Source organism: Aplosporella prunicola, assembly GCF_010093885.1.
Source record: "Aplosporella prunicola CBS 121167 unplaced genomic scaffold K452scaffold_5, whole genome shotgun sequence".
NCBI lineage: Eukaryota > Fungi > Ascomycota > Dothideomycetes > Botryosphaeriales > Aplosporellaceae > Aplosporella > Aplosporella prunicola.
Window position 1 is genome coordinate 35,008 of NW_022983533.1, and position 26,059 is coordinate 61,066.

Below are 26,059 nucleotides of genomic sequence, written 5' to 3' on the forward strand. Positions count from 1 at the left end.
TTTTTTTGTTTTTTTTTTGCGGCGTTTGGGATGTCGACAGTGCTGCGCACACGACGGATGGTGTGCAATGTTGATATGGGAAAGGATCGATGACGGAACTCATACCCTTAAAAGCCGTCACGGGCAGATTGTTGTTATACCTACTGTACTAGTCGGATTGGAGGAGCCACAAAAAGAAGTGGTGTATCGTTAGGAGGAGACAGTTGGTCTATTCTTTACCGTTATCCAGTGCACTGGGTATATAGTGTCATTGGATCTTTTTTTCCAAACAAAAAATTGAGCTTCTTCAACCTTTCCCGAGGACCTTCTGGATCGGGTAACTGAGTGACAGGGATCGACCGGGATCCAAGCGGCCCCCGACGGCTTCCCCACACCGGCCCCTCCCCTCGGGTCCACGTCACCTCACGTCGCACCCTGCAGGAAGGGAGGGATTTGTAAGACGGGTATTTGTAAGATGGTGGATATATCGGTGTTTGATATACGCGACTGACTTATAACTAGGAATGGTTATCGTTCTATACTGCTGGCGCAAGTATGCATTTGATCTTGCGATTGCTGGTTTACTAAGGACATACTTCTTACGAACGACCACAACAACAACAATGTCACCCGACGAATACTACCTGGCGCCGCCGCTCCGCGCACCAGAGCTGCACATCCCCCCCTCAAGCGCCACAGCCTCCGTCTCAGTCATCGACACGTACGTGCGTCCGTCGCCTAAAACCATCCCAGTCCCAACTGACCTCTCTCGCCAGCGGCGCGCGCGCAGACCTCCCAATCACGCACTTCCTAACCCCCACCATCGCAACAAAAACGCGCCTCACGGGCCCCGCGTACGCCTTCCTGATCACGCACTGCGCCAGCAGCCGCCGCGTCGTCTTCGACCTCTCTATCCGGCCCGACGTGCACAACCTCGCGCCCGCGCTCGTGGCCAGAATCCAGGACCCCGGCAATGGGTGGCGCGTCACGCCGCCGCCTAGGCACGGGAACGTCGCCGACGTGTTGAGGGGCGGGGGCGTGGATCTAGGCAGTGTGCAGGCCGTCATCTGGAGCCATGGCCACTGGGACCATGTTGGCGACCCGTCGACGTTTCCGCCCGAGACGGACTTGGTTGTCGGGCCGGGGTTTCGGGCGGAGATGATGCCGGGGTGGCCGGTGAGGGAGGGTGCGGTGTTGAAGGAGGAGGATTGGGCTGAACGGGCGGTCAGGGAGGTAGTATTTGATCAGGGGTTGAGGATTGGCGGGTTTGAGGCGGTGGATTTTTGGGGCGACGGCAGTTTTTACCTGCTCAGTACGCCGGGGCATGCGGTGGGGCATTTGGCGGGGTTGGTGAGGGTGAGGTCTGCGGGGGACGGTGGGGGGAGAGACGCGTTTGTGTTTATGGGTGGAGTGAGTGTTTAGATTTCCTTCCTCTTCCCTTCTCTCTTCTGTTCTCTCTCTTCACCCTCTCACAAACACACCCACAAACAAACAAACAAACAAACACAAACACCAAACTAACCCTCTCCGCAGGACATAGCGCACCACGCCTCGCAGCTGCGTCCATCGCCCTACCGCCCGCTCCCACGCACCATCTCGCCCGACCCCCTCTTACCCATCAGCTCTACCCCCACTTCCTCCTCCTGCCCAGCCACGCTCTTCACGCCCCTGCACCCCGACCCCGACCCCCTCCGCAAGGCTACCACGCCCTTCTGCATCCCGGCCCCGGGCTTGCCGTCTGATTACGATGCCTGTCTACGCAGCGTGCAAGGGTGCATAGGGTTCGATGCGTGCGATGACGTGCTGGTTGTGCTGGCGCATGATGAGTCGTTGTTGGGAGTTTTGGGTGATGGGGAGGGTGCAGAGCACGGGAAATGGTTGTTTCCGAACACGCTGGATCGGTGGAGGGAGGAGGGGTTGGGCGAGCTGGCGAGGTGGCGCTTCTTGGCTGATTTTAGCGAGGGTGTGGACCAGAAGAAGGTATAGCCTGATAGGAGGTGGGTGGTTTGCTTACGGAGGAGGCAGGTCGATCGTTACAAAGGCTTGCTAGTGGGGATATGGCGATAACCCAGATGATGTAGCTCTTGCCATCGTCGTCGGCGGGCAGGCTAGGGAGAGCTAGCATTGGGATTGTACGCGCAACATCGCTTCATGACCTTGATGGACTTTGGTGGTCGTGGTAGGTTAGCTTTGCTATTCAGTTGCCCGATTCTACTCTAGCTCCTTTGTAGGGCGGCGGCCATGACGCAGTGGCTTGCGGGTCACTAAAATAGTGCATGTTGACCTGCGTACATAAATACCAAAACAGCTGCATTCTCCCACGACACAACCTGTACGCCTTTCACCTATACACCTTCTCATCACGTCGCCCAGGCAACCGGTAACGCATCGAGTAAACCACTCTCAACTCTTCCAGCAGCAGCAGCAGCAACGAGTCATGGTAGGCATCGGATCCCCACCCATTACCGATAACTTCAATACTAACAGCCGCCCAGTCTCAAGTCACCAACCCACCCGGGGACTGGACCAGCGACCAAAACGATTTGCACCTTGATTACACATGGGGCGCAGACGGAGAAGGCACCGCGATTGCCTCCGAACACGGCTTGACCCATCCCAAGCCGCAGATGGTGACACGCCGTGAGATGGGAGAAGCGATTTGCCTCTTCACGGCCTCGGGAGATAAATGCTACATCTGGAACCAGATAGATGGTAGTGTGTATGAATGCGCCAATCCTTCGAGCTTGGACGCTGTCGTCGAGTATATAAGGAACGAGAATGGGTCGACGGGCTTGAGTGCTATAAAGATGAATGAGCTTTAGAATTTGTGGGTGGAATAATCGAGTTTGAATGGATTAAGCGAGCTGAGGCTTTGATCGATGCTTTTGTTGTCGTTAATCGCTGCGATGCCATTGGCAGTTTGGCACTGGCCCGTTTTACTGGAATGCAGGATTTAGCACACAGCTGGATTTGTCGATCGGTTATCCTGTCTATAATACCCAAAACGTAAAAAGAAATCGTCAAATTATTATTGTTTTTTCTCATTTTGTTAATTTCCGGCTTCCTCAGACTAACCTCTACTTACTGGTACGCTGGACTCGTATTAAAGTCTATCTTATGCTCTGTGAGTACATGGCATCGATCACAGAAACGCTTAAACTTGACGGAATGTCAACTAGTACGCCTCCATTACTATCATAAATGAACATTCAATTACAATTGTAAAAGAGCGGATCCAGTTAGAGCGGCAACCTGTATAAACCCTATTGAAAAATATGTCTCACAGCAAGACGTCCACTGCTCCGACGCCATCAAGAACAGCGCCAGGACGTGATCTGGTCATTGAAGCCACGGGGCAGGCTCGTCCAGTCCTGGTCATTCCCCCCAAAGGAACTTCCAGTGCAACCGGCATCCCTTGCTAAGTCAGCGAGAATAATTTCATAGAAGACAGCTCTACTCACCTCCAGTATTGACAGGAACGCCCATCAGAGACTTGGATAGAGCTGGCTCGATCATTCCAGTTGTTAGGAAGATTGTCTACTGACAATTAGCTATTAAATACCAAACCGCGTGGTTCCTCTGACGCACAGCAAACACCAGTCTGCCGGTTCTCAAGGAAGAGCCTGTCTCCCCTGTATCCCACATCCACATAGAATCTGATCCAGTACGTAGCTTGAGGCACGAGACTAATTGTCTTAGTACTATATTTACCTATCGGGTGTTTGAAGATAACATACGTCTGGGAGTCTACGTTCCAATCCTGGGTCTCTGTTCTCCAATAAGGAGTCTCTGAGCTCCAATATTGAGTCGTAGAGGTACCAAATACACATCCCGCCATAGAAATGCAGGCAACTGTGAGCTGAATTGCATGCATCGTTGCGAGGGTAGGGTTTGTAGAGGCTGTATGTTCAACAAAGATTGTGATGGTTTACTTAGATTTGTTGTCTGCAGACAGGGAAACAATGCAAGGAGTATTTCGTCTTTTAAGCGCAGTTCTCATGGGGGAATCAGCTGATTTCCCCGCTCACTTTGTCTCGATTTAAATGCTCTCGCTTTCTGTTGTTACCAAAAGCCACTCAGACTCGCGTTACAGCTGAAGAAGATGTTTCAAATGGGTCTTCTACGCTGAGTTATTCGATGCGTTTCATTCAATTCTCAGCTGTACTGCGGGGAAAACTATCACAAACATATATTCGCCAAGTATATGCCTGCGGGGTCGTCAAGTAGACCTTACTTGTTGATGTTATAATGCCGGAAACGAACCTTCACAGTGCTTCCCGTAATCCTAGCTTTCATAGGGAACCGATAAACAGGCTAGCACTGTAGATTGCACAGCATCTAGTTGGAAAGAATACCTATTCCCCAGGTAAGTCTGCACTGAAGCTCTTCTTCCAAACCAGTGACAATCTTGGACTACTGTGGAGTAGGCATTTATGATATCGAATTATGGTAATCACCCTTCGGGGGCTTCCGTCAGCATATTGCTTAATCTGGAGCGCCATAACATGAGACATGTTGGACAGGGCTACCAGGGTGTAACAAAGCGGTCGCAGAATATGGTCCGAAGCTTTATGGCTGCTGATTTTTCGGACTTCGGCCCATCGGAAGCCATGCATCCTTACTAAACTGTCACCAAAAAGCCCTACTAGGCATTAGATAGAATGTTATGCAGACCAAATAATATCAGCCACTATTCAAATGTTTCACTTGTATGTAGATTGGCAGGCTTCGTTATCTTAACGAAGAGGAATATGCACGTGAGAAGCTCTACTAATAAGAGACAAAAAATGGTCAGTCTGTTTCTTTGGATTTTTGTTGTTGCCGGAGCGTAGCAAGGATGGCTGGACTGGGTTTATGCGGGTTGTGCCTAAACGCACCGGGTGGCGGTTGTGTGGCGGCTATGTAAGACTGCCACTGCCGGCTCGCACCGTTGCATAAGATATCATGTTTTTTCTTTTCCTTTATTCCCCATCTCAGTGTCATAAATCGCCGCGCAACACCAATACTCGGCTAGAATATCTACGTATGCTCATTGTTGTGACGCTTGCGAGGCATGTGCTCGAATTTTCGAGAATTCTCGCTGATCAGCTTGTTACGTAGATATTCGGAGAGCAATTCCTAAGCATGCCCCTGCTATCGTGCCGTTCGAAGTGTATAGGTGAGTAAGCTTAGATAGTATGGTGTGGCATGGTTTAGAATATGCACGGGTTAGATGTGGCTATGGGTTAGTGTGAGTGAGAAGGGAGGGAAGGGAGGGTTCTGAAGAGAAGCGGTAATAAGATGTGGGCAGGAGACTAAATAGATGTGGAAGGGGACACTGGATGGAGCCTAAGGAAGTGACTTGGGGGTATGAAAAGCGCTTGCACACCCGTAAAAGAAGCATCTGTCGGCCGGAAGCTTATGTATCAGTAAACGCACTCGGACCTCCGCACTCCGGCACGTCGGGCCAAAAAATCTCGACAACCCCAATACATAAGTGGGGGCAAAGCGAAGATCCCGAACGTACGAGTCCGACAAGGTGCAACTCCGGCAATTGGCAACTCGATCGCGATGCGCATGGGCGGCACAGATGCACGCTTGATGATATCCGCGCGGGGATCGACACAAGGTGGTGGCCGGGTGACCGGGTCCTTGACCGATCGACAGAAGCCTTGCATTGCATCATTGCGGGTGATGTGTTGGTCTGCGGCACAGCACAGCGGGATCGACGCGCGGTGACGTCCGTGGGGGATCGTCCCGATGGTGCGGTAATCCCTGGACTGCTTAGACAGTGGATGCCTTGGGCGCCTCTTGCAGTTGACTGACCCGGGTTCATGGGACTGTGTGGAGGGTTGTGCTTGTGAGGCGTCGACATAACGTGAGATATGCGGGTGATCGGCCAGACAAACACAGACTGTGCTGCAGTAACGGTAGGCGCAAGTCCAGACTTACGCAGGGGCATTGACAGACATTGTGAGATTTCAAACGCAAAAGTAGGTGCACGCACGGATGGAGTGAAGTGGAATGACACCACTTCTTGGCATGCTAAGTAGGTGGTGGTGATGGCCGGTGCGAGCCTCATGCCGTCTTTCGTGGAATGTACCCCGTAAAGGAAACATCGTATTGGCATATCAAAGCAACAAACTTTGGCTACTGGGCCCAGAGAGCCGGACACTGTGCGGCTGCGGCGTCGGGCGGCACCGGGCGAGGAACTTAACCTTGTCTGCAACTTTGTTTTGCTGCTAGGCAAACAACGACCGGGCAGCCGGGTGTAGGGCCTTGGCGTGATGCTGGTGATTATATTTCCCCTCTTTCCCCCTACGATTCAGCCTCAGATAAGGCATAGGCAAAGGTGTCTGGTTGAGTATTGTGGCACGCTTGAGTCACTCTGGTGTATCCTTCTGCATCAATCTTCATCACAAGACGTGAGATGTCGTCTGAGAAGGAGGTGGTGGTGCAATTTCCGCATTGGTCCCCACAACCCCGACGTTACGCTCGAAGGATTCGAAGCTCGGGTCTACCGTTCATCAGTAAGCCGAAGATAATGATTACAACACTGACCAGATGCAGTGACAACGGCGGGGGATGGGGTTCGGCGGCACTGTACTCGTACGTACGTAGTAGTAAGTTGACTGGCGCAGTGAAGCCGGCGGCGCCGGCGGCGGGAAGTAGGAGTAGGAGGTTCCGCTAGCGTTGGCTGCCACGCTGCTTCCTGGCTACGGAAGCGTCGGCTTTACCAACGACTGCTCGGAAGGATGTAATACCCGTAACAAAGGCGCCAAGGGGCATTGCTGCCTGACAACGCTACTCTGCGATAGAATGAACCCCACTGAAGGTCCAGCCACTGTATCCTGTTGTAGCTAGCGCACCAACACACCATGCTCAAAACCTGTACACTATCCAAGGGGTTCCGGCGCATATTGACGAATTCGTTTCTCAGCTCCGTGGGAGAAAGAGGCGTCTGCGGACACTGCACTCCAGCACATTCCGATCGCGGTTAGGCAGTGCGCGTGATTCAAGTGAGGCTTCGTAACTTTTTAAGTCGACAAGGGGTGACCCTGCCCTCTGTAACGGCATCTGAATGCGGCTATGATATGCGCCGAGAGTCAAGGAAGTACGAAATGGGGATGAGTAGTTACTCCAGATGATCGACAATCATCTTGTCCTGTTGAAGGATTGCGGCGAAACGTCTGGACCTGCATGCAGGCGCAACTGGTGGCTGGAGCACACCCGTCATCGGCGCCCGTTGATGGTAGGATTTCAGAAGGGCTTGAGAAGGATCGTGGAACCCTCGTGGCAAAGGGTAAAGGGAGAACAGCTGGCCCTATTACCTCCGTCCGACCGGGTTAGCCTGGCCTGTCGTTTCGGCTGTGCCCGAGGCGATCAGACGATGATCGGCCTAGGTATTGGACTGAAAAGGTGAATGATTTTCCATCTTGCAGAATCGGCGCCAAGTGGAGCCAGCAGCAAGCCGGCGACGACGACGACGACGACGACGACGACAATCTCTCTCGGCTCTCTCTCAAGTCTTTGAAATTGGAGAAGAAATCGACGATGCAGTGTGGTCATGGTTATTTTGACTTTCCGGGAATCGACAGCCAGGATTGTGCTGTGGCTGTGACGCCACAGGCAGCTAAGCGAGAAGCCAATATCCTCATCTGTGGCTAGTCTTCACAGCCCAACACAGCCCTCGACATCTCAATTCGAATGCCTTATCCTTGGCAAGGCCCGCAGCAAACATCGCCCACTTACCAAGCTTTTCATTGCTGTTGCGACCTCGGCAAGAAATTGTTGCCACAATGCGCGTCCATCAGGTTTGGGCTAGATTGCGGGCTCCAGATTCCACCTCCCCGGCGCACTTGGTGGCTGGCCGATTTCTAAGGGACTGGCCTTTCGGCCGTGACTTGGAGCCGCAAGGCTAAGTGGGGACACTAGAGTGGTCGAGCCCCAATCGGTGCTGGTCCCGCCTCAATCCGAATCAACTTTTACGCTCTCTCGTCTAGCATTACCTCGTACGCCCGACTTTCGTCACGGGCACTGCCGAATCATCAAAGGTCGCCATCGCCTTGTGTATCATGTCGCACACTTGAATCCTTCATAGCAAGAACAATTTCACCCTTGTCTCAGCATGACAGTGTTAGCGGCTCCGATGTTCGCAGCAATGGTCCAAAGGTCCCTTTCCTCCGCAATATTGGGGGGGCCTTGTCATGTCCTGTCATGTCACCATATCAGAAGAGGCATGGGGCAAACCTGTTCTCCCCTAAGGGTCACCACTATTGTTAAGGTCCTACGCCGGGGAATTAACGGATGATCTGCTCCCTTGCCCCAGAATTTTCAGGCCATTACGGAGGACCCTATTGGTGTTCGGCGTGGGCAATGTTATCCTGGGTCGAGTACGGTACGCCCCGGGCGTCTGCCATAACACTTAAAAGATCGGTCGCAGTGCACGAGCTACGGGTTTACGGTCCACATGCATTAATGCCGGTAACCTTATTCGGATCCGATACATGATTTCCCCGAGCACAAGCCGGAAAAGGGCTTGCTGTGTGTGTTGCGGGGGGCTTTAAAGGTATTGGATGCCTGTCTGCGACGTGCCTTGAGCGCTGTGTTGCGTGAGTCTCGCTCTTTTTACCTCCCCGCCCTCCACGACACTCTTTTGTCCACTCCAACTGTGCAAACTGCCGTCATGGAGTCTTCACCAACCGACCTCAAGGTCTCCTGTATAGCGCTTGGCTTTACTCTTGGCTTCGGCTTCTTGACAACCTGGGACGCATGGAAGATCACTTCGGTTATGCGCGACCCTCGGAGGAGTCTGTTCGTTTGGATGGTGTGGAGTGAACTCGCTGTAAACCTTGTCATGGCCGTTGTCATATGGCTGTTTATTGAAGGGGTCTTGACAAATTTGTAAGTTATTTGCTACCTCGCTCTATGAATGTAACTGACAGGTGTTGTTAGATTGGGAACATTTATAGGAATTCGTAAGGAGAGACCAAGCTCCATCTTACAACATGTTTTAACATCTTGACTAGTCTGTCTATGGGTGGTCCAAATTCAGTTTATCCTTCAAATCATCATCAACCGTATCGCCATCGTCACAACCGACAGAAATAGACTGAACATGATTCGGTGGATTACGATCGGCCTCATTACCTGCGTCAACATCTCGGTCTTCTGTATATTCATTCCGGGACATCTGGATATCAAGCCGTTCGTTGAGCTTAACGAGGTGTGGGATAAGGTAAGAGAGATGCTTAATCAAACCGAAACATCTTAAACTGACATATATCAAGATCACCAAAGTCATTATCGGTCTCAACGATGCTTGCCTGAACTACTACTTCATTATGCAAGTGAAAAAGAGGCTGGTAGCCAACGGATTGCAAAAATACAACGCGCTTGTGGACTTCAACACCAAGATTGCCCTTATTTCGGTGGCTATGGACGTAAGATTGACACAGTTCCTGCTGTATCATGCAGTTTTCTAACTAGGGATCATAGGGTCTTATCATCGGCACCATGTTCCTGAAAAACGGTGCCGTGTTCATCCAATTCCACCCAGTCGCATACACGGTCAAGCTCAAGATCGAACTATCCATGACGAACCTTATCAAGCGCATCTCGCAAGAATCCGTCCGCGACCTGCACATGGGCAACAGCTCCTCGAATACTCGAAGCCGAGGAGAACGCCGCTTCGCCGGCGTGGGCGACAACCACGCGAACTCGACGCACGTCATGGCCGACCACAACGACGTCGACAGCCACGCACTCGAGGACATGGGCCAGATTGTCCAGAAACGCGAGTACACCGTCAAGGTGTCGAGTGCTAGCACCGGCAGCCAGAACGAAAGCATGTTCTCCTACCAAAAGCAGCTCGACAACGATTCAGACGAAGTGCCGCTCCACCACCCGGACGAGATTCGTCGCTCTACCTAGGCGGACTTTTATTTCCTTTGTTTACGACCACGTTTTTTGCAGGGCTTCTTCTTGCAAGCCGACTTTTGTCGATGAGCTGATTTAGAAATGCAAATGACGGACCTTACAAAACTAATCTCTTCATACCCCCTCGAATCATGCTTTGCACGAAGCTGGTTTGTCATTTTATTTCATACATTTGTAACGACCTTTCGATATGCTTTTTCTCAGATACCACTTTCTGCAAAGAGTTCAGAGCTACAAATACAAAATTCACATTGGTTCTAATATGCTGTAACAACATTTTTGCGTTTGAATCGCGATCTCTTGTTAGTGTCACAGGCTTTTGTTGCTTAGGAAATCCCCATATTCATCTGGGAGAAAACTTCAAATAGTATACTCATTTCCTTCTACATGGAAAGAAATGCATCTTACAACTGCAAGATAGTGGTCGACGATATACGAAGAGATTGCAGGGTCAATCCGTCGTACGAAGTTATTCAATATAAGGGAAAACATAACCGCCAAGTCCAGTGTCCGGAGCGGGCCGCTGAACGAACAGTGTAAAGAGCAGAAAATAAGCAGCAGGCGATATGGGCCTGAGAAGGTATTGCCAAAACCATAGAGCAAGTTTAGACGACACGATAAGGCTAACATAGCCGCGAAACAGTGGATGACGAGGGACTACCCGAAACTAACCACAACAGGCCTAGCGATTGCCCACTGTTGTGTGGATGATAATTCCCCAGGTTTGGCACACAACCCCTCTCAGTATTTCCATCGCAACCGCACTTCACGCCTAGCAGCAACGCTGCAACTTAACCAACACGTCGCTGCAGCACTTGCTTATACTTTTAGACCGTCAGCTATCCGCGAACCTCCGTTTTGCCCCTCCTCCTTACGAATGCCCCGTCTGTCAACACAGCATCTTCGCCAGAGAAGAGCAAGGCATGCATCGTTTCAGCTGTAACAAAAGAGTCTCCCAGGCCCAGGCTAAAGCGGCTTTGCAGTGTCGCCTAACATAAAGACGGAAGGACCGTATATTCTTGCAAGAACATTACGAAACACATGGGGACAAAATTATAAGCCGGTGGCGAAAGAGAAGCAGGGACAAGCGAGAAAGCATCCTACTGCAGGCCGAGCCGAACCTTCCCAAACAACAACGGCCTATCCCGCGCTTTTAAAACGCAGATGGTACAAAAACGGATGCTCAAAAGCATCATCGGAAAAGCAACTTGTTGTCATACCTCAGCATCGACCTACTCAAAACGGACCCGGCATTTTCCCCAGGCCTGCTCCATAACAGGACGAACTTCATCCCGGAAGATTAGGCACCATTTGACAACAAAGAACTAATGCTCGGATGGGCTGTTTGCGTCTACAACTGCGATTTCTGCGACAGTTGCGTTGTGATGCATGGCAACAGGCATGCAATACGGCGGATGGTCCATGGATACCCGAACGCATGCACAGATCAGGCATACCTGAATTTTTCGAGCACGACTAGTCTTCGAGACACAAGGTTGCATTTTACGGTTCCTTCGTAAAGTGGTCGAAACACATATTGACGGGCGCTCAGACAGAGCGCTCTAACGTCCCTCACCCATATCCGAAGAACACCATTGAGCGAAGCCGGCCAATCAGTGCCCTACTATAAATGTCCAGCCGAGGCCTGGGCCGTGCAACATGCTCACACTATGATTGGCCGGCTTTTTTCAATGGTGAGGTTTTGGTATGGGTGAGGGACGTTACCGGATCAGCGGCGAAGATGGAACCGACACGGACGGGTTTCACAAAGAGCGGGGACGTCGCGTACTGGTCGCACCGCACAGCTGATGAACAGACCATTCTCCAGTCCTCCGAGGTCTAATATTGAAACTTTAGTTTTCTGAACCAAGGCCGGAATGATGCTGCAACCGATGACTGTGGCTCTCCAGACCGAGCGAGCCCTCTTACATGAGCCGCTACCTACAGTTGGCTCGTCAGAATGCACCCGTGGATCTTACCCAACAGACGAACCTAAACGAGGCCTTTCTGCGAGGATTACGCGACTAGTCCGTCCGTATCGTTTGGTTCTGGGAGCCTGTGCACCGAATTCGAGAATGCTAAGATCTGACAGTTACCAGTATCAGTACAGAGACAACATTTACAGTAGGGAACCTCCACCTCGAGAGTACAACGGCGGCTCGGAGCTCCAGCGCTGTTACTTCTAGCGCGTGAGGTTCTCGGTCAAAGCATTTACCAGCCTTAATTCTCCAGCGACTTGGCTTTTACCATCTATGGAATTTCGAACAAAACTTACCAGGCCACATTTCCTAACGCGCAAGCCACAGCCTTCTAGTTACAATGGATTTTTAACATACCCGCTGGACTGGTTTGCTTTAGCTCCAAAGGCCACCTGATATGCAGACCTTCTTCGACTACGCCGTGTTGTTTGAGATTCTTCGACGAACATCTCGCCACAAGCTCCTCCAAGGAATGAGCTCGTCTAGACAAAATCCTGCTTGACGAGCTATCGGACTGCTGCAATAACCGAATTGTTTACAGTAGACCGTCTATATGAACCTCGGCATAAAAATCTTGATCTAACCGACGTCAGGAAGTATGGTTGCCGGAAAGCGTGGATACAGCTGTCCGTGTTGTCACACATGGATTTTCCAGTGAGGCCGGCCTTCAGAGCTCCGTTGGATAGGTTCGTGAAAACGCCGTCCGTGAACGGATGCAAAGACAAAAAATCGCTGGAAACTTCGATGCAACCCACAAGGCCCTTGGAGATTTGGAACGTGATAGCTTCGGAGTATCAGTACGAGTACACAAGGTATACTCAAACCCAGACGGCATCATAGAGAACTTGGCCATTCTTCGCGTGCGAGACAGTCAAGAGTACCTCGACGCCTTCCAGAACGAACAAGGAACATCATTGCGGAACTCGAGCGAGCAGCGAAACCACTCGAATACAAGCCCTTCCAGTCGGAGACGGCATTACGCCCAAGGAAACGTACCAACCTCAAGTCCGTGACAAGAAGGCCAAAGTCAAAACGTTCCAGAATCCGTGGAAGAAGACGGATACCAAATCTCAACCCGATGACGGTCAAGAAAAGGATCAAACAATATCCGTCAACCAGCGAAACCTTAAAGTTTTCACCGGGATGCTCCCTGTATTCGTTGCAGAGGTTTAAAGAGCTTTGACTGGGATACGTTTATCACGCCATGCCAGAAGCCGGGTTCCTGGTCAGCCACACCGGAGGGTCCGCGGTCGCGTTCGAAAGTAAGAAGCTGGAAGCCGCAGCGTTTGAAAAGATGGCCTTCTACAGATCTCATGTCGTTGTCAAGGTCGATCTCGTGATGCTCCGTTCGATGGGAAAAAGGATAAAAAGTGGTAAGTGGCAGCGAGAGCTCTTCGAGCTGGAAGATTCAGGCGGCAGCACTCACTAGCAGGAGCAAGGTACAGGTATCAAATCCTACAAGAAAGCGGTGGTGCGTTCACATTAGGCGGCACAGCGCTATGACTTGGACCCCGTCTGTGTTGCACGCTATAACGTACGAGCGACTCGCTAGCCTTCTCCGCCTACCAGGGTTAACAGGTGACAATGCGCGCACACGAACGAGACTGTGGCAACGACGTAAGCGGCGAGCCGTTTTAAAGCAGGTATAGGGTGTTTTGAGACGAATCACGGGATGCGGATAGGAAAGGCCCAAGAGGACAATGAAACGCAGGAGCGACAAACTCGACGCCAGGACACGGACAATCCATTTCTCTCGAGCGCAAGGACTGTGGAGAGAGAGAGCGGAGAGCGGAGAAGGTGTTGACACGGCCTGCGGACACGGCCAGGACATAAAATGGCGGCAAACGCGTTGTCAAAGTATCGGATACGACCCTGGTAGAGTCGTCGTTGTCATCTCCTTTTCATGTTCGCATCGAGGCCATTTTGGGATGTTCGGGCCGTTTAATTGCAACGAAGGCCCATGTAACGTTCCCTCACCGATCCGAATAGCCCCGGAGGCGTGAATAATAGGGCCCGGGTCCAATTCGAAACCCACTGGCGGAGCGTACATCATCCGTCACGTTTCGAAATTCGGAGCAGGGTGTTGGGTGCGGTGTTGGCACAGCCGAAGGGGAATGGGGCCGCTGTGGAGTAGGATGTATGGTTGCCACAAAAAAAGAGCATGCGCCGCAGCACCCACTCACAGCAACCCTCTCTCAATAACTCGGAAAGGGAGGTTACCCGGCGCCGCCGCTTGCCGCAATTCTGCAAGTTGTGCTCTCGTACTCGTACGTTGTTGACGGTGGTGGTGGGCTTCCAGAACCCAACGACACGGCTCCCAGCGGGATAATCAATAACCCATACAGGCATTGCGAGAATCTCGGACTGCTGACAGGTTCGCCTACTGAAGCCCGGAGACTAGTACGCGTAGGGAAAGTCGCAGCAGCTCGCAGCGGCATCTGGAACACCAGCGATTGATTGACGACGGCAAACCCGATCCCAAGACGTTGCTGCCCGTTTTTGTGTCGCTCTTCATTAGGGCCCACCGATGCAGGACAAACTCCACCGCTATTTTGTACAAAATTTCGTCGACGACCGCGCGGCCCCTGCAGTAGATCGCGATGGTGATGGATTCGTGGAAAGAGGTGGTGGTGGTGATGATGAGGACCCGCATGGGCGGTGCGGGCAGCAGGTTCAAAGTTCAAAGGCGGAATCCGAAGCCAGGAACCAGGAACCACGCAGCACCCACAACCAACCAGGACCAACCAAGCGGCAACGACTTGTGAATAAGGCGGGCGATGGCGGCAAAAGACGTGGCCCGGGCAGTCGATGTGTGGCGGGGAATATGGCGCACGTGGCGCACAACGCAGGGCTGACCAGCAGGTGACGTCGACGGTGGATCGAGCTAAAAAATCGTTTTCGGCTCTCGGCCGCTCCACCAATTTCACCCACGCCCCGCTAGCGTCGCCGCTCTCATGCCTTAAGGTCTCCCAATGTCTCTCGCCTCTGCTCTCGTGTCGTCCCTCCAACCGTCTCTTTCTCTCTCTCTTACTCTTCTCTCAATTGTCTCCCGCCATGGCTCAAGTTAATCATTCCGCATTAGCGGACCCGTCCAAGGCAGACAAGGCCGACAAGGTCAGCCTTACCGGAAAAGGCGTCGACAACATGTTCGCCGCCGAGACAGGCGGCGAGGAAATCGGCTCCGCGGACCATCTTCTCGAGTCTCTTGGATACACGCCCGAGCTGATCCGTAGCCGCTCCACCCTGCAAGTCGCCTTCATGTCCTTCGTTCTGGCCTCAATTCCCTACGGTCTCTCCACCACTTTTACCTATCCCGTCACCAGCGGTGGTGCCGCCAATATCATCTGGGGCTGGGTTGGCGTCTCGTTAATCGTCCTTTGCGTTGCCGCCTCATTAGGAGAAATCACGAGTGTCTATCCGACCGCTGGCGGTATGCTCTCATTCTCTACAGCGTAGAGAGCAATTGCTGACCATAACAGGCGTTTACTACCAGACATTCATGCTTTCGCCTGTCAAGTGGCGCCGTCTCTCGAGTTGGGTGTGTGGATGGCTGTACGTCGTCGGGAACATCACCATCACTTTGGCCGTCAACTTTGGATCCGCACTTTTCTTGATCGGCTGTATCAACGTCTTCAAGGACAAGGATGGCAACGACATTTTTGAGGGCAATGCCTGGCAGGTTTTCCTCATCTTCCTGGCCATCACGCTCCTGTGCAACGCTGTGTCGTCGCTGGGAAACAAATGGCTGACGACCCTTGATGTATGAGCCTCGCTTGAGTGACGTTCCACAACCTAGCGCTGACCTTATCTAGACTTCGGCCATCTACTGGACCATTTTCGGTGTCATTGCCTTGGACGTGGTCATTCTCGTTCGCGCCAAGGGTGGTCGCCATACCGCCGAGTACGTCTTTACCGATTTCGAGCCGATTTCCGGTTGGCCCAAGGGATGGTCTTTCTGTATCGGTCTGCTTCAAGCAGCCTACGGAACCTCCTCGACCGGCATGATCATTTCGTAAGCCGACAATCTTTCTTTTGTCGACCGCCGAATACTAACTTTCGAAGTATGTGTGAAGAAGTCCAGGCTCCCGCCACGCAGGTTCCCAAGGCCATGGTTGCCACGATCGTTATCAACCTCTTCGCCGGTCTTGCCATGCTCATTCCCCTCGTCTTCGTCCTGCCCGACCTTACGGAGCTTGCCTCATCCGCTCAGCCCGTCCCGGTGATTGTTCTGCGAGCTGTCGGTCACTCGGGAGGTGCATTCGCCTTGCTCATCCCTTTGATCGCGCTGGCCCTCCTTTGCGGTATTGGCTGCACCACGGCAGCTTCGCGATGCACGTGGGCCTTTGCTCGCGACGGTGCGATTCCCGGCTCCAAGTGGTGGAAGGTTGTTAACCGGAAGATGGACGTGCCCTTCAACGCCATGATGCTGTCGATGGTGGTGCAGATCGCGCTTGGACTCATCTACTTCGGCTCGTATGCCGCTTACAGTGCCTTCTCGGGCGTTGGTGTCATCTGCCTTACCGCCTCGTATGCGTGCCCCATCGCCGTAAGCTTGGCAAGAGGCCGCCACGAGGTCAGTGCAGGCAAGTTCCGCCTCGGCAAACTTGGCGTTTTTTGCAACGTTGTTGCGCTGTGTAAGTATTTTGCGCTAGAGCCCCCTCGCTCCTGTGTGCTGACTGTCCCGCAGGCTGGTCGCTGCTCGCGATTCCGCTTTTCTGCATGCCGACGACGATCCCCGTGGACCCGGAGTCCATGAACTACGCCGCTGCTGTGTTCGTCGCTTTTGTGCTGCTCTCGCTTGGCTGGTACATTGCATGGGGGCACCGCAACTACGTCGGCCCGCCCCAGTGAGCGCATCCATGGTGATGGTGATGGTCGATGTGATGAAGCATGAGTGACAGCCGCCGCTTGTCCTTTTTCCCAATGCAGCAACCCACGACATATGTTTTATACCCCAAAGCGCCGAACCCCAAAGCAGCAGACCGACAAAATTACACCAACCCCGACGCGCTTTTCGACCGTGCAGCACATTTTTTTCGACAGCCCGAGCAACAACACCATCTTCGATACCCGAGCGACATTTTTCGATAACGACCGTACACGAATTGGCAGCTCACACACACTTCTCCCGACAGCCTGCTTACACCGTAGCTGACTCACCGCACCGAATGTTGCCCGCGCGCCATGTCATCAACCACGACCACTTTCGACTCCCCACTGCGCCAAACAACGCCAACCCCGCCCTCTGCGCCAACTTTTCCGAACGAACCGATCTCTGCTCTCTGTGTGCTCTCGTGCATGCGCATCCATCCGTGTTGGTTCAAAGTCGAAGGGCGAAAAATCGTGTGTGGGAAGTTTATATTTACGATAATTGTGTTGGCCCGGGATAAGCTATATTTCTACGTACGTTTTTTCGAGCTTTAGCTATTTTACCCCCCTCTACTGGAGGGGGGACAGGTTAGGAAAGAAAAAAGAATACGAGAAAACTATATCAGTAGCTGTATATGTTTTCTACGCTCTCTTTCTGTCTCTCGCTACCGCTCCTGCCCTAGCTGGTGTTGGCTGGCCCTCCGCTGAGGGGTAGGAAATCAAGTGTTTAAGACGACAAGAGCTCTCCACGTGGTCCCTTAACCAATTTGTTCGTGGAATTGTTGTTGGCGCTACTGCTGCTGCTGCTGTTATAGGTTGCGTGGGTATACCTAGTATACGCTAGTATAGACGGGTAAGTGTGGTATGTAGAAGACGTATAGCCTACGATACGTATTGCGGTTAGAGCGGAGGTAAAATAGTTAAAGAGAAGGCGTGAGAGAGAGACGAGAGACGAAAGAGAAGGTAAGAGAGAGCGACACCATTAGGTATAATATAAAACCTTATGTGAAGCTGGGCGCGAGGAATTGGACGCCGCTTGTCCTCCTAAATTACTACTACCCATGGAGGTATATATGCTGCTATCTAAAAGAACACGTTTTCTCTTTAAGATCCTTATTCCCTTGCAGTGGATAAACGTGTGGTGTAAGGGGTAAGGCTGTAGTGTAACAACTGACTGTAATAAGGCTGAAAAAACGAGAGTTATCGGAGTGATCCTGGCTGACACCTTAATATCTTAAATACTTAGTTTTGGAGCTGGCTCTAGAAGAAAAGCACTGCGGTTGTAGCAGGGCGCGGCCCTGCCGTTAATCGCTGATGTTTAAGGCTTACAGTTAGCATCTCTTACTCTTAGTTAATTACGGGCTGAAGGCTTCCTTGCAACGCGAGCTAAAAGAACACTTGCTAGCGGATCTGCTAGCTTTTGTTACTAGGTGACGTTATACATGAGAGGGGCCGATGCGCTATTGCTTCTTCTTATAGCCTTATTATAGCCTCCTTATTATTTCGTTCTCAGAACACCTTCGTCACTTCATTCAGCAACTGGAACCACAGCAGTACGCGATAATATAAACAAGAAAACCTTACACCGCGTTAGGCTTTCAGTAGCAGTAACAACAGCAACAACAACAACAACAACAACAACAACAAGCTAAGGTAAACTCTTATCTCACCATAAAACTATATAACCCAATCCTAACACCTCCTAGACACAAATCACTAAAGTACCCGACGGCTGGACTATCGACTCGGCCGCAATGAGGGTTGATGTGCAACGTAGGTGCCTTCCTAATTTAGCAATAGCCTAAGGCCAGAGCCTTGCGGTGTTTTCCAAAAATAAAGAACCACCACCATAAGTGGTGAATTCTTTTTTGACAACAAGAATATACTAAAAACAGTTTTTCCAAGTAGATGGTTTTAATGGGTCTAACAGGGAATTGTGCCATGTTGTGGTACGCTGATACGTTGGAGATCAGCCTTGCATGCAGACTAAGCCACAAAGTCGTGCTACCGACCAGAATGTCTATTTCTATTTCTATGCTTCAGCCTAGCGATCACGTGGTCAATAGCTGAATCTTTACCTTGCTCTGGAGATTAATATATTGTGTCCCTCTTACTGATGTAGCCTATCCCAATTTTCCATCGGTTTTGAGTTTTGTCCACTCAGCATGGCTTCTCGGCGATCGTCTGAGCATTATGCAGCCAGTCGTCAACAAATACCACAACTTTGTTGTCCTTCCGATTTGTTATCGACAGAAAGTCTTGAAGAAATCCCTTCCGTGTTTTCTAATGAGCCGTGGCATTTTTCAAGCCCTGGCGCTGTGATTAACAGCGATGCTAGATCGCGAAGCATCCGCGACCAATCAACCGAGCACCATGCAACAGGCGAGCAGCAAGCACTGCTTCTTGGAAATCATTCTACTGGAAACTCTAGCCAAAGATCTGGACCAGAAGAATCTTCCGGGTTTGAATCGGTGTGCAGTATCAGTGTTGGAAACCACAGCGACCGCAGTGAATCCCGCGGCAACTTGGGCACTGGTGCAAGAAACATCGAAGACAGTACTTCTGGTAAGTCAATTGACCGATTCTTCTGTTCTTAAGAAGCTTACACTCTTAGACATTAATTCGAACACTCAAAAAACACCACTGGGCTTTGACCGCCACTATACCCCTACATGGATCCCATATACACTCCGGTGGCCTTTCCTTTTCAGTCTATCTATTACGATGCTTACACTGTCCTTCCTGGTCATCCTCATATACTGGTACTCTTCCACCCACCAAGGGTTGACTCGCGATAACGGCTCTTCCACCCTCTTTTTTATATGGCGATTCTTGCCGTCCGTACTTGCTGTCCTATATACACAACTAACGGCTATGCTTCTCAATGACGTAAAGAGAACCGAGCCATACGCACGACTGGCGGGACCAGGAGGTTCAACTGCATCATCAGGGATACTACAAGCACCTGGTGCTTGGTGGAACGCACTATCTGACGGCTTGTCGAAGAAGAAAAACGGTGCCTCCGGCTCCAAGGGCTGGGTGATGGTGTGTAGTGCGTGCATTAATATCCTTAGCTTCCTAACAATCTCCCCTCTGACTTCTTCGTTACTGGAGTCGAAAACTATGGCTGTTACGAAAGAACACGAGTTCACCCGCATGGTGCCCAAGAAAGATACTCCGATCCCTATCCATACAGGGAGAGATACTTACCTACGAACGATCGGTCACATCTTACAAAACACCTCTACCTCGGCTTGGGTAACGGATAACTACACACTGCTTCCCTTCTGGCCTTCGGAAATTCAAAGCAGCCCATTGGGTCCTTCACTATCCGCTTCACCTCAGACTTGGCACGCCGAGACACTTGTGCTGAGTACCGAACTGAACTGCGAACGTATGTCCCTTTACGACAAGAACATGTCCTGGATTACATATCCTACTCTAAGCACCACCTATGACACAGAAGTCTCGAGAAGTTTTGCAACAGTCAAGCTGGCAACAGATAACGACTGCACTTATGGCCTGGGTCTGACGACAGATATGGAGCTAATCATTGGAGGCACTACATGGTTTAGCTTTCCAACGGCTTACTTGCCAATTCAGTGGGGCGAAAACTCCTTCTGTTCCACAGTGGAGAGTTCAATATGTATGAATCACTCGGCAGAATGCGGAGAAAAAGAACTTATTTTCACGACCACGCCCTGGATTGATCCGCGCTGGATTACCGAAGGCGTTTCTCTGGAAAATGGACCAAATACCACATTTTTACCTGACGTTAATATCTCGGCGGAAGTGTGCGAAACAGAGTACTACATGGCGAACATGGAAGTCACTGCATCTTCAACATCAGGGGAAGAAACCAAAACCAGTTTCGACAAGGACGAATTTCGAACTAAACGGGTACCACTACCAGATAGCCTTCTAAATACTCATGACCTACGAAACTTAACTCTAAATGACGACTGGAAGATTTACGTCCAAGGGCCTTCTCACAACTCTCGTCCTTACGCCCAGGGGCTTTCTTTTTTGCTTGCAGCTGTATACGACTTCAACATGACGGCCATGGTATCCGACAGCAACATCGCCGCTGAAGCTGCTCGAATAAAACAACGATTTTTGGGCGAAGTGTTGCAATCATCTCTTGGCCAAAAGGACGCGTCGGATGAAGAAAATTTTACAGGTCACATTACGATGATCGAGAAAAGAATCACTGTGACAAAGGGAATTGCTATTGCATTAGCGACACTTCTGTTTCTCTCTTTCTGTTTGTCGCTATTCTTATGGAAATTGGCGGGTGTCCGGTTCAGGCCTCTAAACCTGCGGCTAGATCCTGCAACAGTGATAGGCACGTCATCACTGGTTGCGCAGGAGACGGATATACGGCTAGGTCTACGTGACCTTGATCAATCCTCTCATGCCGAGATAAGTCAGAAATTACTGGGAAAACAACACTTTACTCTTCCAAGCGGATTATATGAAGATTCTACCAAATCAACCACGCCCGGTAAGCTTCTCACTGCCTAATATAAACATACACTAATATGTAATATCTAGATTCGTCGCGTTTAAACTCCCCTTCCAAATCCAAATGGAGGCCTACAGTTCTTAGAGCATGGACTGTAGCGGCATTGCTCCTGTTCCTCCTTGCTATTACAACAGCAGTCATTGTATTGCAAAGCTTTGCAGAACGGTCTCTTCTTTATAACACTGCTTTTGTTCACGAGTCACGCGTCCCAATCATCAACAGGACCATCCCAGCTGCATCATATTTCTCTATTGCATCGACCCTACTGGCTGTTGCGGTTGGTCTATGGTGGGGTGCTATAGATGCAGTTTCCCGTCGTTTGCAGCCTTATCTTTCTATGGCCCAAGGACCGAAACCTATTTCCCAAGGAGCTGGCTTAACCTACCAATCTTCATATTGGCTCTGGGCAGTTTTCAAAGCAGCTTTCAATAAGCACTGGCTTCTCGCACTAGTTACGTTGGGGACCTCGCTTTGCCCACTTCTAACAATCTCCATGTCCACACTGTTCCAGCTTGAACAGAACCACCTGGTCCATTCTGCAACGATAAACAGGAGCTTTGGGTTACGGCAACTTCCATTTCTTTATACCACCACTGCAATGGAATCAATGGTCGACTCTGAAACATACGCCGGTCCCACACATACTGCAGAAATACTAGCCCAGGTGTTCACGAACCCAACTACAAATTGGTTATATAGTGCTACGATCCAATTGTCCCTCAACGGATCACAGCCTCCCTGGAGCTTAGATGGCTGGAGTTTTGTACCGCTCAATTTAACAGGACTTTCGGACGGAATCCAAAATATTGGCAACGACACTATTGAGAATAATTTCCGCTTCTCTACCAATGCCTCCTTCTCTACACCAGCTATCAGAGGCCGGCTTGAATGCAGTCCTTATCAGGGCTTGGACAATACCTCCGCATGGATGAGAAAGTGGGATTTGACAAATTCCTCGACCTGGAACCAAAGCACAGTCCCAAAAGGCGCAACGACCGGATACGAACTTGGCACAGAAGCACATGATCCATTCAGCAACAACTTCTTCGACACGTCCTTCCTCGCCAATCCTTCACGGCCGAGATGCTGTGTAAACGGAACGTCCGATGGTACACCAAAAGGTCCGGCTGCCCTGGGTTACTGGTCACCCGCTGACCCCATGACTTTCCCTTACCCGAGTGATCCATGGCCAAGAAATTTCACCACGAAATGGATTTATGGCAAGTTGCACTCGGCACGGATGAGGCATCCCGATAGCGACTACGAACTTTCCGACAGAAAACATTGGATATACACTGAGGTACCTTCGATACAGGCTCTAAACTGCATGCCAATTATCGAAACAGCTACAAGCCATATCACAGTAGATCTGAATACTGGTCAAGTGAAATCATTCAACATCACGGACACACCAATTGTCGACACTGTCGCATGGTCGGCTGGCCTCGTTGGCCGCGAACTGCATAGTGGACTCGTCAACGACGTGTTCAAATCGGAATACAATGTGACTGCAAGGTATGATGTCTCGAAACTTGTTTAAGCTTCGATTAAGCTTGGAAGTACTGACAACGGTATTTATTGGCTTTTGCACAGCTACGGCGTCCTCTTCCTCCTGTCACTCCTCGAGGCTGCCGATATAAACATGGTCGGAGGCTACGACATAACCTTTGGTTACATAGAGGAAAACATAGACGACGACACATTCAACTTCCGTGACAGGGACAACGGTTTAAACCTCGACTTTATGACATACTCGATGTACAAACAAGCAAACGAAGACCCGAAAGCTCTTCTCGACGAGAAGACTATGGAGAGCTTGGTTCAGAGAACCTTTGCGACCTTTTTCCAGCACTTCGTCAGCAGCAACATGTCGCTAGAAACAGGGGGCTGGGCCTACCAGGCTGTCAACACCGGCTTGTCGCCGGGCTTGGCCGCCTTCTACAACGTTAGTGTCGAGGAAGGCGAGACACGCTTCCGGAATGAGCTTCACCCGGTCCCAGACACCGACCAAACGGTTACCATACAGATTTCTACTCCGATAGAACTATTGCGTATGAACCCTATCGCGGTATGGCTCAGTGTTTCAATAATCGGCTGGCTCATTGCGACGGTGATAGTTGTCGCCGCAATACAGCGGATCCATCTCAAGAGGTTGATAAGGGATGTCGAATGCATAGCGGACGTTCTTGTCCTCGTTGCTGGAAGCGACAAACTCCTTCGGCTGCTTCGAGGTAGGGACTGGAAAGATCTGGAGAGCGACGACCGTATAATGACCACGTTAGGCACCTTCGAGGACAGTGACGGAGAAAACCGATGGGGTATAGAGGTGGTTAATGAGACTGATGAAAACGATGAGAGCCTGAGAAAGAGGACGAGGCGCAAGTGGTCGCTGTTTAGAAGCTGCGGGGAAGATTGATGTTTTGTATTGGTATTTAATTAGTAGGGCGATCTGATCTTCCACATTCAAAACTTCTTTTAGGTGTAAGAGCATCATAAAGACTGGACTTTTCACGCTGCTGAGGTTACTGGAAGTGTGTTTGGTGTAAAGTAGTGTGTAACAGCGCCGCACATTTTTTGGCAAACAGGTACTTACTTATTTTTAAAATGGTATACGCATTTAGAGTATCATTATGTTTTAGGCATATAACGTAGCATAGTTGCTTTATCCTCAACATATTACATTTAGAAAAGAAATTATTGCGTTATAGATTATGTACGGACAGACACCTAGAGTAAATACATATTCCTTTCCCTCTGCAATAGAGTATTCCTTTTTGGTAAAGGGGGTGAAGCGTAAATGCCATGCTCCGCGTGCCTTTTTAGCTTGTCAAAATCTTCCGTAGCTATCTCATATACGTATCCAATTTCCTTGTCACTGCGTTCTGAGGCTTTGTTATTCAGTATTTGCGTTATGGAAGACATCTCATCTGTAAGCATCCATCGTTGCCTTCGGCACCCTTCCCAATCGGCAAGACCTAGGAGAATATGTGCTAGAAGTGTCATGTCGTCCGATTCGTCAGCTAGTTGAACTTCTCGCTTCGGTATCTCGGCTTCAAAAGGATCAAATAATGATTTGAGTCTTCTTAGGTTCTCGCTTGATTCCAGTTCCGGGTTGTCGATTGTCGCGGTACGTCGGTTTTGGAAAGCGTCCTTCAGCGGTCTTTGGGTTGTCTCGAGAAGCTCTCCAACCTCTTCTGCTAGAAGGCTGAAGTACTCCCCTCCCCATAAAGAAAATCTTATTGGACCGTATAATTTGGGTAAACTTTCATAAAGCTTACATGTCCCAACAACGTACTCAGAATTATCGAAAGCCTTTCGGAGACTGCTTAAAACTTTATCTGAGAGTTTTGAGATCTTAGAATTTTTCAAGGCCGTAGCCTGTACAGCGGACAGTTTTTCCCGTTCTATATGCGTGGCCAGTATCGAATGCATTCTCTGTTCAGGAACTGTTTCTCGGTCAAGTCTTTTCAAAAGACATAAACTCCGCTCTCGTACTTCTAAGAATCGCTGACTGATAGGCAGGATTTCGCCTCGCCTTTGACACCCTTGCTCGTAAAACAACCACGTTAGGGCTGCAGCTAGTTGATCCGGACAATCTTGAGGATCTCTCCCGGACATGTCGCATCGGCTCGAAGAGATCGAATCCTTTGTGAGATCCGTGGTATAGTTATTGTTTATTAAACAGATAGGACTGACAGCTGAGGATAGTCCCGAGCCAATATTAAGAGTGTGCAAGGGGACAGTGTAGTTTTTTCCAAGTGCCCAACAAAAGAACGATTTGTTGCGGTCAAGAACCATAATGTGGTCCCAAGCAAGAGCTCGTCGGACGGACCGCTGATGATTGTGATTTGGTTGAAGCTCAGCAAACCATCGATGATTGACTTCCGACACACGAAGTACCGTGTTCCCATCCATAGCCACGAGCTTGTAGTCCTTCAAATCCGGGTCAACATGGAAAGGGTGGATGCCAATACCTCGAACGAACAAGACGAATTGCGCCCAATCCATTGCTAAGGGTGTTGGTTTCCCTATGCTCAGATCACCATCCACAACAAAACGCGTCTCTTCTTGTAACCTATACTCCAGATTACGCGCTGACTCGTCGTCTTCAGAGCACATGCTGAACCCGCATCGAAGCGATGCCGTCATCCAGACACTGTGGAGTAAAGTCGGCTGGCCTACATGAAATTCTGTTTTGATTTTCTCGGCTTTGTTGCGCGATTCCAAAGCTAGGTTGTAAGTCGACCAGTTAGAATTCCCGCTAAGCTCCATTTGAAAGGCCCTACTGGGTACAGTGATAGGATCAATGCCAGTAGAATCTTTTTTGGAATGACTACGTTGTCCCAATTTCTTAAATAGCCGAAATATTGTGACCGGTAAAAGCCAGTATAGTGACCTGAAGCACTTTATAGAACTGTAGAAGGTTCGATGGCGCCAGCGTTTCAGACGCCATTCTGTTGAAGGTGTCTGCTCATGGCCGATTTTGTCTTTCCAAAGCCATGGGCATTTAAGACGTGGCGTGCGAGCCACCACGGTCACAGTGCCTGCGGCAGGGTCGGCGATAAGGCTGTAGAAGGGCCTGAACTCCCATGGAACAGATCTCGAAAGATGGTATCGGATCCAGAATGATTTGAACATATTCCAAAAGAGCAGAATCACGCCCGCTACCGTAAGCGGCACGCCGATATACGTGATCTATTCATTGTTAGACTGTTGGCGTGCTAGCGAATCTGAACTTCCGAGGTCTGCTGCGCTGGTCATATTCAGACTAATGCCCCCACGATGTTTC

General features: G+C 50.5%; 8 protein-coding genes across 8 annotated transcripts; 4 read left to right on the forward strand and 4 right to left on the reverse strand.

Annotated features, from left to right (window-relative positions):
• Nucleotides 1-602: 602 nt before the first annotated feature.
• K452DRAFT_221833 (uncharacterized protein) lies at nucleotides 603-1,965 on the forward strand (the record flags this gene model as incomplete). The annotated part of the gene is made up of 3 exons (XM_033536533.1): nucleotides 603-700; nucleotides 756-1,389; nucleotides 1,513-1,965. The coding sequence occupies 3 exons, from the start codon at nucleotides 603-605 to the stop codon at nucleotides 1,963-1,965; spliced, it is 1,185 nt and encodes a 394-aa protein (XP_033400561.1).
• Nucleotides 1,966-3,290: 1,325 nt separating this feature from the next.
• K452DRAFT_295432 (uncharacterized protein) lies at nucleotides 3,291-3,817 on the reverse strand (the record flags this gene model as incomplete). The annotated part of the gene is made up of 4 exons (XM_033541811.1): nucleotides 3,291-3,393; nucleotides 3,441-3,516; nucleotides 3,568-3,665; nucleotides 3,717-3,817. 4 exons carry the CDS (start codon nucleotides 3,815-3,817, stop codon nucleotides 3,291-3,293), a joined length of 378 nt encoding a protein of 125 aa, XP_033400562.1.
• A 1,567-nt stretch (nucleotides 3,818-5,384) lies between these two features.
• On the reverse strand, nucleotides 5,385-5,930 carry K452DRAFT_343328 (uncharacterized protein; the record flags this gene model as incomplete). Its single annotated transcript, XM_033545404.1, has 2 exons — nucleotides 5,385-5,877; nucleotides 5,911-5,930. 2 exons carry the CDS (start codon nucleotides 5,928-5,930, stop codon nucleotides 5,385-5,387), a joined length of 513 nt encoding a protein of 170 aa, XP_033400563.1.
• Nucleotides 5,931-8,535: 2,605 nt separating this feature from the next.
• K452DRAFT_265265 (uncharacterized protein) lies at nucleotides 8,536-10,272 on the forward strand. The gene is made up of 5 exons (XM_033538738.1): nucleotides 8,536-8,862; nucleotides 8,914-8,936; nucleotides 8,988-9,196; nucleotides 9,249-9,401; nucleotides 9,457-10,272. Exons 1-5 carry the CDS (start codon nucleotides 8,645-8,647, stop codon nucleotides 9,889-9,891), a joined length of 1,038 nt encoding a protein of 345 aa, XP_033400564.1. The 5' UTR covers nucleotides 8,536-8,644; the 3' UTR covers nucleotides 9,892-10,272.
• Nucleotides 10,273-11,512: 1,240 nt separating this feature from the next.
• On the reverse strand, nucleotides 11,513-12,350 carry K452DRAFT_131239 (uncharacterized protein). Its single transcript, XM_033535288.1, has 3 exons — nucleotides 12,173-12,350; nucleotides 11,890-11,982; nucleotides 11,513-11,838 (listed from the first exon to the last, which is right to left on the reverse strand). The coding sequence occupies exons 1-3, from the start codon at nucleotides 12,180-12,182 to the stop codon at nucleotides 11,627-11,629; spliced, it is 315 nt and encodes a 104-aa protein (XP_033400565.1). The 5' UTR covers nucleotides 12,183-12,350; the 3' UTR covers nucleotides 11,513-11,626.
• A 2,670-nt stretch (nucleotides 12,351-15,020) lies between these two features.
• On the forward strand, nucleotides 15,021-16,727 carry K452DRAFT_221611 (uncharacterized protein; the record flags this gene model as incomplete). Its single annotated transcript, XM_033536524.1, has 5 exons — nucleotides 15,021-15,306; nucleotides 15,356-15,636; nucleotides 15,689-15,888; nucleotides 15,939-16,510; nucleotides 16,564-16,727. 5 exons carry the CDS (start codon nucleotides 15,021-15,023, stop codon nucleotides 16,725-16,727), a joined length of 1,503 nt encoding a protein of 500 aa, XP_033400566.1.
• A 2,391-nt stretch (nucleotides 16,728-19,118) lies between these two features.
• Nucleotides 19,119-23,734, forward strand: K452DRAFT_343342 (uncharacterized protein; the record flags this gene model as incomplete). Its single annotated transcript, XM_033545405.1, has 4 exons — nucleotides 19,119-20,382; nucleotides 20,476-21,249; nucleotides 21,300-22,785; nucleotides 22,864-23,734. The coding sequence occupies 4 exons, from the start codon at nucleotides 19,119-19,121 to the stop codon at nucleotides 23,684-23,686; spliced, it is 4,347 nt and encodes a 1,448-aa protein (XP_033400567.1). The 3' UTR covers nucleotides 23,687-23,734.
• A 263-nt stretch (nucleotides 23,735-23,997) lies between these two features.
• On the reverse strand, nucleotides 23,998-25,908 carry K452DRAFT_305822 (uncharacterized protein; the record flags this gene model as incomplete). Its single annotated transcript, XM_033542928.1, has 1 exon — nucleotides 23,998-25,908. The coding sequence occupies one exon, from the start codon at nucleotides 25,906-25,908 to the stop codon at nucleotides 23,998-24,000; it is 1,911 nt and encodes a 636-aa protein (XP_033400568.1).
• Nucleotides 25,909-26,059: the final 151 nt, after the last annotated feature.